At 42.5% G+C, this 12,661-nt stretch overlaps 1 protein-coding gene across 2 annotated transcripts in view; it reads right to left on the bottom strand.

The window, feature by feature from the left end:
* Positions 1 to 4,451: 4,451 nt before the first annotated feature.
* ALDH1A3 (aldehyde dehydrogenase 1 family member A3) overlaps positions 4,452 to 12,661 on the bottom strand; it is a 203,244-nt gene continuing 195,034 nt past the window's right edge. For both annotated transcript variants that reach the window (XM_069222799.1, XM_069222800.1), the window contains exon 13: positions 4,452 to 8,355. In XM_069222799.1, the coding sequence (XP_069078900.1) occupies positions 8,295 to 8,355 (61 nt within the window). In that variant the 3' untranslated portion in view covers positions 4,452 to 8,294. The remainder of the gene's footprint in view (positions 8,356 to 12,661) is intronic.

Raw genomic sequence — 12,661 nt, 5'->3', positions numbered from 1 at the left:
GGCATTGTCCTCTTTCTACGTGTGCGGAAAAATGCAGAACACAAAGATAGAGTAAAAAACAAGGAGACAAAAATATTTCTCCTTGTTAGGCCCCTCCTGGGGAGGTGTATCTTTCTGGCACAGTCCCAGGTTTCCCAGTTATGATGAATCCTGGAATGCATCAAAAATCCATAGGAATTGTGTGGGAATACTCACTACGGGTGAAGTCGACCTAGCTCCCCATGTAGTGGCAATACAGTGCCCCCTCATGACCACTTTCAAGGTGTCCCATTCGAGCCCTCAGGAGTCCACCAGTCCTGCGTATTCTGCAGACAACCTGGAGATATGTGAGGCTGTGGTATCTCTATATGTTGTGTCTTACAGTGCTTCCGTCCTAAGCCCCCAGGTCAGAACTGTGGCCCATACTCTCCACCCCAGCCCCAGTGAAATGTGAGGTGACGTGGGTTGTGATTTGAAAGAGTCCTACCAATATACTCGAAGTTAAAAATAAGGGGCCAGCAGTCCCAACTGCAAATAAAGTCATCTAATCATGTATGAACCTGATGCCCCGAGGTGTAATAGGAGTACTCTCCTTTTCCAGGGTATCCCAAGCGCCAGACATCATATACATTGGACAACTTAAACCATCTTTGAAAGCATTTTGTTGCCTTAATTCCTGGAGTTCCCGGGAGTGGCAGCACCGACATATCCCGGTCAGTGTCATGTATGCAATTAAAGTCCCCACCCCAGAGTCCTGGGGCTTGGGGACCCAACAGCATAGTTGGGAAGACAGTGTCTAGGAATGCGCCCTGCGAATTGTTGGGGGCATAGAGGGACACAATAGAGAAGGGGCATCCATCCAGGTTCCCCTCAAGAATTACGTAGTGTCCCTTTTTGTCAGCCAGGACTCCAGTCTTAACAAACGGTACCTCAGGGGCGACGCAGACATGGACTCCTCTGGCATTGGCCAAATAACCAGTACCATGAACCTGTCTAGCCCATCTCTTAGCCACTTTATTAAGCTCCCCTGTAATCAAGTGAGTCTCTTGTAAGCAGGCAAAACGAATATGTGTATGTCTAAGATAGCTGTATATCCTGTCTCCTAGGTGGCATCGCCATACCACGTATATTTCAGGTTAAAACTGTATATTCAACAGCCATAATATAAAATATGTATCTTGGCATTCCCTGGAGCCACCATTATCCCCCCTCCCCCCCACCCCTTTCAACTCTCCATAGTCTTGTCCAGCCAGCCATAACAGAAAGAACAAACAGTTTTGTATAACAACATCCTTGCTCAAGGCCTGGCGCCTTCCGGTTCCATGCCACAACCCCTTGAACAAGAAAACTGGCACATAGTAGATGCCTTTGACAGTGTCATGTCCATGCGAAATACTCAGTCTGGGATAGGCCAAGTGGGGCCACGGGGAGTGTGGAAATGTCCCGGCTCAATGTATCTGTGAGGGAGCCCAGGTCAGATAATGTTCCATCCAGCCCCCCAGTTTATGCAGCTTACCTTTGGGGTGGTCATTAACCCAACAAAGAGCCAACTTTGTCTGGACATTCACCTAGCAGTCATGAAGTCCCAATCATTAGCTATGGGTCATTTGATGGGTCTTGATCATAGTTGAGGACCAGTATTTGCCTGTATCTGATCTGGACTCCGAGGGGCACTACAGACATGGAGGTGGTGCCCAACACTGTAATGCTCTGGTTCCTGAGTGGTGGGGCACAGCTCACCAGATGTGGTCAAGGCTGCATGGGGTGAAACTAGTATTGAGTGGGCAGTAGAGTTCCTCTTTAGAGATCATCTGCTGTGTGCGGTGTAATCACTGGATCCCAAGTAATGTCTGCAGAGAAAGTAGGGGAGCTCTCCGCATCAGAGCCGGAGGCCGATATGCTTTCTTCCTGTTACAACGTACAGGGGTTAGTAGTGTGCTGGGAGGTCTCCTGCAAGGCCCTAGCATGTCCCTCTGCTGCCTGAGATCTGGTGGGTTTAGCATTAGACAGATTATGTAGATGGTGGCGGGGACAGGAAGTTAGCCATTCTCTCACCGCAACGTCTTCCTGTTGGGGTTGGGCCATACCCTTTGCATGGAGTCACATCCAGAAGTCCTCTGGTGAGATAAAAATGTGGGACTTCTCACTAACGATCACTTGTAATTTTGCAAGAAAACAGTAGAGCATATCTGATGTTGTTGCGGAGAAACTGCTTGACCTTAGCGTAGGAGTTCTGTAGCCATTGCACCTCCACTGTAAAGTCAGTGCACGCAGATTTACCAGGCTCATGGGTTCGGAAACGTTGAGGTATCAAGTCCTGCTCCCAGTAATTGTGTAAACGGGCAATAAGTGATCTGGGTGGGGCCTCTGAGGGGGCAGTCTGCGTGGGATCCTGTGCAACCGTTTGATCGAAAATAATTCCAGAACTTTGTCTATCAACAATGTGCTCATCAACCATTGCTCAAGTCAAAGTTTTGGGCTTCGGCCTTCCGCCCATTCAGGGAAGCCCATGAAACGGATATTATTCTACCTTGAATGCCCCTCTACATTTACCGCCCTGCAGTGTAGAGACATCACTTCTGCATTCAGCCGCTTCATCTGTGCTTGCAGTTCCTGAATAGTAGGGTGCAGTGCGACTAGGGATGACTCTGCTTCCTCCACCCTATCAGTTAACTTACTGTGATCGGCTCGCAGTAGATTCACATCTTGTGACACCGTATCAATTTTACTTTCTAGCGGTGCCGCGGTTTCTAAGATAGCCTGTAGGGCCCTCTCAAACTGGCTGGAATGTGTGTAGGGTGATTTCTAGGTGCTGGAGGGCAGATGCGGTGCTGCGTGAGGTTGTTGGTTGGAGCATCACCTCTGCGCATTGGGGGATGGAGGGGTCTCATACTTTTTGGTTTCGCCATAGTGCTAGAAGGTGGTATGTTGTGGCACCATAAGCGGTCACATAGGATCAAAAAGCTCAGTCCTCCAGCAGAACTCTCAGCCAAGGAAGAACCACCACATGCACTGTGTAGTAACTGCACTAGTGTAGCCACTAAGCAACCCTAGGATTCAGGCACAATAATGGTCTGCCCAGCCCAAATAGGCCTGCAGCTCTCAAGTATGAATGTTGGGATTCCACATTTTCTCAGGATGAAGGGTATCAAGTATAGGAGGGCCTGGGTCCCCCAAGCAGCTGTACATGTATTTATGCAGGAGTGACTCTCACCTTCTTGGCTGCAGAGGCATTGATAGCTTCTGGCCCTGTTACTGGGCAAGGGTGACAGCCTCCTCAGGGTGATCAATTTTTAGGCCTGCCTCAGATAAATCAACGTCGGTGTCATCTCCAGTGATGCAGGGGCATATCGTGCACAGTTATGCCCCATAGGCCACTAGGTGATGTTGTGACTTCCTCTGACGCCGAGACAATCCATCTGCTCTTCCGCACTGTGGGCGGCGAAGGCTCTCAGGGCTCAGTACGCCACCATCCTCACAGCCACTGCATGTAGCATGGGCGAAACAAAATCCCTTCTTTGTTGTTGTACAGCCGCACAGCACGGCTCCGGGTCCATGGTCCAAAGAACCACAGCTCGGTTTCCAAAACAGGCGGTAGAAGCCCCGCCAGTTGAAATCATTCTCTAGCGCGGCCTGAGCAGGCACACTGCACTGCGCCCATGTGGTATGGGAAGGACGTAGCGCGTCCCTGTCCCCTTATTCAGGGCAGCGCCAGACGCAGTCTCCTTCAGCATGGGAGCACACTGTAGCTGCCGGTGGGGTCCTCATTGAGGGCAGCTGGGGTGGGTCAGACGTCCCACAATCCCAAGGGCAATCAACCCCTGGAGCCGCACTTGCAGTCATATCCACGTGGCTCCCCAAGCTGTGTGGTAGGTCTGTCTCATCGGTCCTCACCACGTTTTCGTTGCTCTTTTGGTGTAGCAGCATTTTGGACAGCCACCGCACTCTGCAGGGCTGCCTTGCTTCAGGAGGGAATGTCGGGCAGTAAATCAGAGTTGCCAGAGCTGGATGGGTATAGTTTAATAAGGATACTTGTAGGGCTGGGCACAGAGGTCCTCACGAAGCATCCACCACAGCCGCCATCTTGGCCATGCCCCAGTATTTCTTCATGATTTCGTTGTTTTTTAAAACTTGGTAATACTGCATGGGCATTAGTTGCACCTGATCAGGACCAGTGTAACACTCAGATACACCTATCAGCAACAGAAAGTTGATCACGTGTTGCTGCATTTGTAGTAACCTTTGAACCGCTTGAGCGAGAAACAACATTTTATTTGTTAAAATCTGCAGATAATACAGTAGATGCAGGGGTATGTGGCAAATGCGGCAAATCTATAACTATGCGAAAATCACCATACAATCGCATAATTCCAGAGGACCTAAGTATAGGTAAAATTTTCTGATTTTCAAATTTATTTTTCCTGTCTCTGGTTTGGCTACAGTGGTTCAATGATGGAACAAAGAACAAATAATGTTAGTCATGTTAAAACGCTTTTATTGGGAATTCATATTAATATCTAAGCTATCAAAAGATTCTCCATCTAAATATATACATGTTGTTTAAACAATTTTTTATACTTTCAGTTACAAAAATACATTAGATTAAGTGTTTTCTAATTAATAAATATTTCAACAAATTACATTGTATTTCATATAAAAAGGAAATAGTGTGCAATGGACTACCTGCTTTCCAGAGCTTGTTTTAATGATAACTCTGCTCACGGTTAAGGAGCGTGTGGTTTACTTACACATGAAACTCAAGATAGTCAAAGAAAATGCCCTTTTCATCTATCACAATGGATCCTGCCACTAAGAGAATAATGTTCATTTGTTTTTACCAAACATGTTAGTCTACTTTCCAGGTCTATTTGAAATAGTGTAAATATGTGTTACTAAAGATTACCTTTGCAGCAGAATTACATTCCTTCATATCAAAGCATCCTGTCTCATTGTTGTTGAAATGCATCAGTCTTCACTGTGTGTTCATTTGTGAGTGTGCACGGGTACATTGATCATTGTTAACTTTCACCAGCATTGCACAAGCATGCACAGGAAAAGTCAGCAGACATTTGCACCGGTGCTGAGTTTGCAGCGCGGTGATTTGCCCCAGGGTTCCTGTGATTCTGGTTACCAGTGTCCCCTTCGTTTCCCCATTTAAGCTGGAGATTCGAATTCATTTGTTTAAAAGACCCAAGTGTGGTTGAGTTGTGTGCACTCACGTCACTACATGTCAGACATGTGTCTAGTCCTGTGCTGTCACTAAACTACTGTTTTCTGGTTGTCATAGACTCGGTTAATGTCAGCTGAATTAATTGAGTTGAAGTGTCATATTTCAATGGTTTGTAGAAAGGACAGTATGGTTCTTGCAATAAGAAGCTTGCTCTGACATATAGCCATAGGCCCGCTCTACTGAAAGGAACAGGGGCCAATAAAATTGGATGTAACTCAATAATGGACATTTCTAAATGGATAATCTATTTTCGGGGTCCTTGGCTCGTGGCAGGGAATTACCCGAAAATAAAATGTCCCTTGGCCACAGCTAGTAATTCGGACATCTTGAGGGGACACTTTGTTTGTAAGATAATGAAATAGACAGCGGTTGGACTTTGTGTAATATGTGCTGCTAACCAACGGTAGACCAAATTAGTCATTCAATGGATGATACTGTTGATAAGTGCGGCCACATGGACGGCTCCTGTTCTGAATCAAGGAGACGTTCATTTATGCATGTATATTGTTCGTGGTGGCTTTTAAAACATTTTTTTTGAACTTTTTAAAATTTAAAGCCACTCATGCCCCTAAGAATCGCCATTCACCATTTATACATGTACATGGCATTTAGTAAATGTGGTATATATGTGCTTTCGCCTGTTAATGTTCATATGATCGGTTTGTTCAGTCACTGGGCAAATATTTCATTTAAACATGTTTTTCTATCCTCGGAATTCTCTTTTTAGTGTCCACGCGGATGACTGGGCCAATCTTCTCAGTTGTTGGAAATAGCATATCGTTTTATAATGAATACTTTTCTAATTTCCCAAACGTGAACATAATGTTCCTCTGTTGATGACAATTTTGGCTTTTCCATTCCTGGCCCGCGGACAGTGTGTGCTTACGTGGGTGCATGGTTCGTTCCAGTGCTGAATTATCGTCTTGAAATCCAGGAATTGCATTGTAGATTGGAAAAGCCGCAGCGTGGAAGAATGTATCATTTATCAAAACTGAACACTCGTCTTTTGCGCCTCATACCGCTGCAGCATTAGGTAACATTTGACAGCCGCCAGTCGGGATGTGCAAGAGGGCTAGTGCCATCCATGCATTTGAAAGTGAGCAGCTAACATGGCCTTTATTCCCTGGCAGCTGATTTCACTGCAAAGGATGTGCCATCTTCTTTTCCCTCAACAAGTTCATTATTTCTTTTTTGGAGGGGTGTGCACTTGTTAACAGTGGAAAGAAAACTATGTCAAAAAAGATGTTTGAGAGTTAAAGATTTGTTATTCTATATGTTTCCATGGAAAAGCCTGAGTATCTGTCTCAAAAATGTATTTTTACCCTACGGTGGTCACTGTTTTTTAAACAACCTCGTCACAAAGAAAGAGGTGGAATGTCATGTGCAGAGGAGAGTAGGAGTACGATTACTACAGTGTACCAACATCCCAGAATCATTGCATATCTTACTCCACAGACGTCTTCTAGCGATAAGAGCTAATGGCTTATGAAATAACCGCCCCATTGCTAACTATATTGCTAACTATCAGTGCTAGGCTGTCCTTAATAATAGCAACAATTTGCAAAACTTTTTAATGAATTGTGATTTTAGTTTGGACTAGCAGAAGTCCCTCAGAGGTACGCTGTTAATCTTCCTCTGATAAAACCCAGCAGAGCTTCAGACTCAAGATTTAAGTGCTTTCTGGATGGTAAGTGATTCTCTATTCATGGCCAATGCAGGTCTTGCTTTTTTCACTGTTTTATATAGGACATTCTAACCTCAGGTGGGTGGAGTGTCCTAATAGCATACAGCCCTTTTTTCCGGCTATACTGGATATTAAAGGTCCTCTTTCTTGTACAGGCAGGAGGGTCTTTAAGGCCTCTGCTGAGAGCTCTACCGGTTATTAATGTTACATTAGAATACTGGGATGCAGAGAGGTCCATTGAAGTAACTAGTCAGGAAGAAAGTTAAAATATATGACTAGTCTGTCTGGTCCAACAGTTTCTCTTTCTTTTTCTTTATCTCCTCGCTTAATTCTGCCCTGTTTCGGTGTAACGTCTGGGGCCTACAATGTGGGAAAGGGCATTTATTAACCAACACAGTTCTTGGCAGAAAGGCTGTAAAGCTATGGTATGCGTCATAAATGCCAAGTGAGGGCAATAAACACTATGACTGCAAACTGTGAAGAAGGAAGCATTTCATTATTGCTGCCAAACAACCTTCTGCTTTATTTTCTCTGATTAATATTTATTTTTATTCATCTTTATTAATCTTATTGGCTTTGTTATCTTTGCTGGTATTGTGTGTGTTTTTCTTACAATGTACTATTTTTAATACTTAAAGAAATGCAAGAAATGCTGTTTGCCACTGTTCTGGTTCAAGAAACTATTCTTCATGTTGCTGGATGGGATACATTTTATTGCACTCAAGAAGTAGAAAATCTATGTTCTACTTTTGAGACCGCTATAGTCACTTACTTGGACACTTTAATTCATTAAGGCACCTCTAAGGACTTGAAAGCTAGTAAAGGCCACCAACTATACATACATAATTATCGAAATAAAAAGGCAACAAGTAAACAAATGTCATCATCACATACAAGCTATAAAATAACAGAATACAAATAACGTCGTGCTATTTATATAATTTTCAGAAGATTTAAGGCATTGATAGGTTCGGGAAGCAGAATCAAGAGTTGTGGGAAAGTTTTATGATACCAAGGTCATTGGCTGCAACAATCCCTTGTCACATTCCTTCTGCTCTGATATTTGCAGCAGGATTCCTAGCTTTGCACACTAGATTATGGTTGAATACAGGCAATTTCAAAAGAGGCTATGTGCAGGATCATTGGGCACATTCTAAGTATTGAATACATATAAAAGATAATATATAAATTACATTAATACAAAACATTACATGCATTCAGAGTCCAATCGGTTGTTCGTGTTTTAGTTCACAAAAATAAAGTTTCTTAAAACTGCCAAGTGCTCTTCGGGTTTTGTTGCTCCTTTTTCTTGATATTTGAAGTATGCTCTCCATGTTTTGATTTCACATTCAAGATTGTCAAGATTGTGTTGCTAGCTGTTAAAGCGTTTTTGTGATTCCTCTAAGACAGTTTAAGTGTGACTGTTTTCACCTCAGTGTATTCCGCCAGGCAGTATTCTCCTCTGTAAGAGAAGTACACGAGCATTATTGGTCTTGCATTTCCAACTAGAATGATAGCACATTTTCACTGAAAGTTACGTTATTCCATCCCATAAACTGCCCATAACTATCGTCACTACATTGTAAATAATCAGATTTGGGGCACCATTTTGTAAGGAGTGAGTGCTGTTGTGCTTGTCCTACCACCAAGCCCCACACCATTACACACAGTGCGGACCCACTCACAGCCATAGATGGATCAGAGAGGAAGTGGTGACATCAGGCCACAGCATCATCAGGGAAGAGGACCATTTAGGTGGGGGGGGGATGCAGTTTACTGTGCAAGGGTTGAAAGAAACACATACACAAAGAGCTGGAAGCCCCTGGTAGGTACATTTTGCTGCAGGTTGCTCTGGTGGGGCTGCTCCTGTCCATCATATAAACAGTCAGTGCATCTGACACTAACTAGCAATCAGGGACTGGCCTATAAGAATGCATTTGCAGGAGGGCAGTGTCTCAGCAACTCCCTCAATACGGTGTGTGACCTCCTGAGACGGCTCCTGCTTTGACAGCTTAAATATTTAGACTTTAGACTGGCCTTATATCAGTTTCTGTATTACTCATCTTTCTCTATAAGGACAGTTCTTTTGTTTCCTCTCCATTTTTTCACCCCTTTCCCTACTTCTCCTATTTTTGACTCATTTCAATCCTAATACAGTGAAGATAAACCAGGGGGCATCCATGGGACTGTCTGGATTTCATTGTACTTGTGTAAGATTTCTATTTTTCTGAAAGTTATGTATTATAATTTCTCTGCAATTGCTGCTAGCGTCACAGATTATCAGTAGTAATGCAATCTGGATCATGTAGTTTTCTTGGACATGCCAGAAGTGGAAAACAGGGTGAACTATCAAGAACTTTGATTCATATTGTACCATGGGACATCTGCCTTTGTCTCACTCCAGCTCCTTTTGTATAATTGCTATCTGTTTCGCTGGCCTTATGGAGGCCCCCCCTGCTGTTCAGGTTCATATGCTGGTGAGCAGTGGTCCCTTAAAGAAGTATGGAGGTGTCTTCTCAAATCCACCCCTGAGTGTATACCTCTGTCCAGCCAGAAGAATTGGCCAGATTGCTGAGACTTTGCTTACCTTCCAAGTACCTATACAGACGGTTCTACACACGTTTGCAAAGGCCTTAAAAATGTGCATTTGGAAGTAGCATCCTCTTGGCTATAGACCACAGTACCACACAGTAACAGTCCTAGAAAGCCAGGAAAAGAACCTACCTGTCTTCAAAAAATCTAGTATGGGAAATCCCTGGGATCCACTGGCCTCAACACCATTTGATTCTCCTCGATTTGCTGCTTCATCGTTGATAACCTTGCCTCCAGAGGAGCCACATAGCTACCTTATCATCTTATCTCTACTAAATTGAGTCTTAAAATTTTCTAGTACAATTTCAAATCCACTTCACAAACAGGGTTCAAGGGTATTCCACAGAAAAGGCCAAGGTAATGTCCATTCTGATGAATTTAGGGTGTGCCACACTATAATGGGTAGCTCTGTTAGTTAAAAACAAGATACTCTGTTGAGTGACAATGATCTGTTCTTTGCTGAATTTAGAAGTATGTGATACTAGCAGTATGTTCAAAAATCAATTTGCAAAGAACTTGTAGTTCTGAAACAAACACACACAACTTTCTCTGATAGTCACCCATTTTAAGAACCTTGTTGTGTTTCGTAGGTTCTCATTATGCTAATGAGGCTACTGGATTTGAGAGATAGGATCACATGAATTGTTGCCACTAAGTATGATTCCACACCACATGATGCCTGTCGGCCTAATCTGGGTTTTCTGGCTAACTAGCAGCGCTTCATCTCTGGCCGAGATGATTGTGGCAACCGGGTGCTTGACATAAAAGACCATTCAGGGGATTCGTGGTCAATCAGATCCCATCCCTTTCTCTCAGTTACCAAAAGTTTCATATAGGCAAAGATGACATAGGCAGAATATAATTCAATAAAGATTTATTGAAGTAACTGCATCTTAGATAAAAAGACATGTATTGAAATAACTAGGATGATAAAACACAATAAAAACAAGCAGGTGACTAACAGAGTAAAACACAAGAACAGTCCTACCATACTGTCACTAGGAGTGATATATATTTCTTCTACCTACACTATGTTTGAGCGCAGGGGTTGCCCTCCTGGGGGTACATCATCCCTCATACCTGGAGGAAGAAACCTGTAGTCTAGAGAGACACCGTCCCAATGTGGATCAGGGGTCCGGCCGTCTAAGCAAGTAGCTGCAGTGAAGCCATCAGCATATGGTAGTGATCATCAGGTGGGAATCTCCCTCTAATGTGTCTAGGACAAAGGGGTGTTTTTATAATAAAACAGCTGACATTCTAAGAAATAGTCCCCATGTATGAGTGTGTGTTTTCTGTGAATGTTTGAGACACAGCATACCACGTTTGTCGGCAACCCTATCTTACTATAGCCTTGGAGAAAGCAAAAAGTGAAATAAATGTCCTACTAAGAACGTGATGCTTTCCTAGGCGAAAGTACAATGAGATAAAGAAAATAAAACAGCACTGCAAATGTGGCTATTGCTATAAAAATAAAGCAATACTGAATAAAATGTAACTTGATTAAAGTGCAGGCCTAGTAAGCTAAAATAACATGTCTAAAACATGGCTAAAATAGCTATACGACAGTAGCTGTGACTAAATAGACAAAGTATGACCAAATAATGGCCTTCTCTAGGGGCCTTAAGGAGGACGTAACAGCACACTGTGTTATGTGGTTTCTTCCCAGAAGACGAAGTCTCCCTTATCAACGTAGGGTCTCATTTACAAGCTCCTTGCGCCATTGTAGCATCATTTAGTTTATGCTACGGGCAGTGCGGAACAGTCCCCCCTGCCCCATGCCATATTTTCAAACTGGTGGAATGGGAACAGCTGGAAAAGGAAAAGAAAATTCTCATCCTTACCATAGGTCTTAGAGTAGCATCACATTGGGTGTATCTGGTGACCCTGAGTCTGGAAACCTTTAAACCATTCTTTTAAATGGGAAGTTAGCGTTGCTTGAGGTCCAGTTAGACCCTACCCTAATTTTCATTTACTACATATATACAGTTCCTCATATGGGCATAGATGGTGCCCCACAGGGCAGGTTTTTGGACTATTTTAGAAGGCTGTCAGTCACTTGGGGTCAAATCCACTGAGTTGTGGCTCTTGCACCACATCCACTCTGCTACTAGGGCACATGTGATGAATGTCATAAAATACTTAACATATTTTAGCACTTTATATTACTCTGGGTAGATATTAAGTTTATCAGAATTTCAAATTCACTACCCCCCCTTGAGTAAGCCCTGAGTGACTGAAGCATACAAAGGTAGAACTTGGTTAAACCACTATGTAATAGTCAACAAGACCCTAGAATGGTTCAGTGTTTTAGTTCTGAGTTAAATAATGACTCTGATGTTAAGAAAAAAACAGTCACACAAACATGCACCATTATGCTTCACTATTGGTCATTTTTACAGTTGCTCAGAACACTAACATTGCCAAAAGGTACACATGTCTTATTATATTCCTGCTTCAAAGTGTCATCACCATTATCATCATTTCTGCCAGTGACTGGCATTATTAACTTTGATTTTTCTGCTTTTATCTGTTATTTTTAATTGTGTTTAATTGTGTTTTTGTCTGTGTTTTAGCAGTGCGATGTAAGGGGTTTAGTGGATTAGGGTGGGAGAGTGTTTGATTTCAGAGTTATATTTTCATGGAGGCATGGATATTTGTTGTGTAGGTATTTTATTATTTCAACTGTTCATTTTTTGTTATCATTTTTTATTTAGAATTGTATAATTTTTTGTTTGCAGTTTGGGAGAGAGATATAAGAGTATTGGGGACTAGGAAGGGGAGAATTTGAATTTTGGGGTTATTGTTTTATGATGTTGGTATTTATTTTTGGAAAGTGAGTATTTATTTTTTATTGTTAATGTTTTTGAAATGTTTTACAGGTGCAATTTTTTGTTTTGTTTTAGGAGTCGAATGTAAGAGGTCTAGGAGTTAGGGTGAGAAGTGTTTTCATTTTGGGGTTATCTTTTTATGGGTGTGAGTATTTATTTATGGGGTCTGTGTATTTATTTGTTATCTGCTATGATTCTTAGGTTTCATTAGTAAAAAATGTATTTTAATGATGCATTTATTAGTTTTATGACAAAAATATTTTTAAAATGTTAAAAAAAAATTATAACAGCAAGAAATAAAAATAAATCACAAACATGTTTTTCTGAAAACAAATACTCCTTATATTT

The sequence above is a fragment of the Pleurodeles waltl genome, chromosome 3_1 (assembly GCF_031143425.1).
Source record: "Pleurodeles waltl isolate 20211129_DDA chromosome 3_1, aPleWal1.hap1.20221129, whole genome shotgun sequence".
In the NCBI taxonomy this organism is placed as follows: Eukaryota; Metazoa; Chordata; class Amphibia; order Caudata; family Salamandridae; genus Pleurodeles; species Pleurodeles waltl.
Note: the sequence above shows the minus strand (reverse complement) of the source record. Positions and strands in the feature narration are given on the sequence as shown.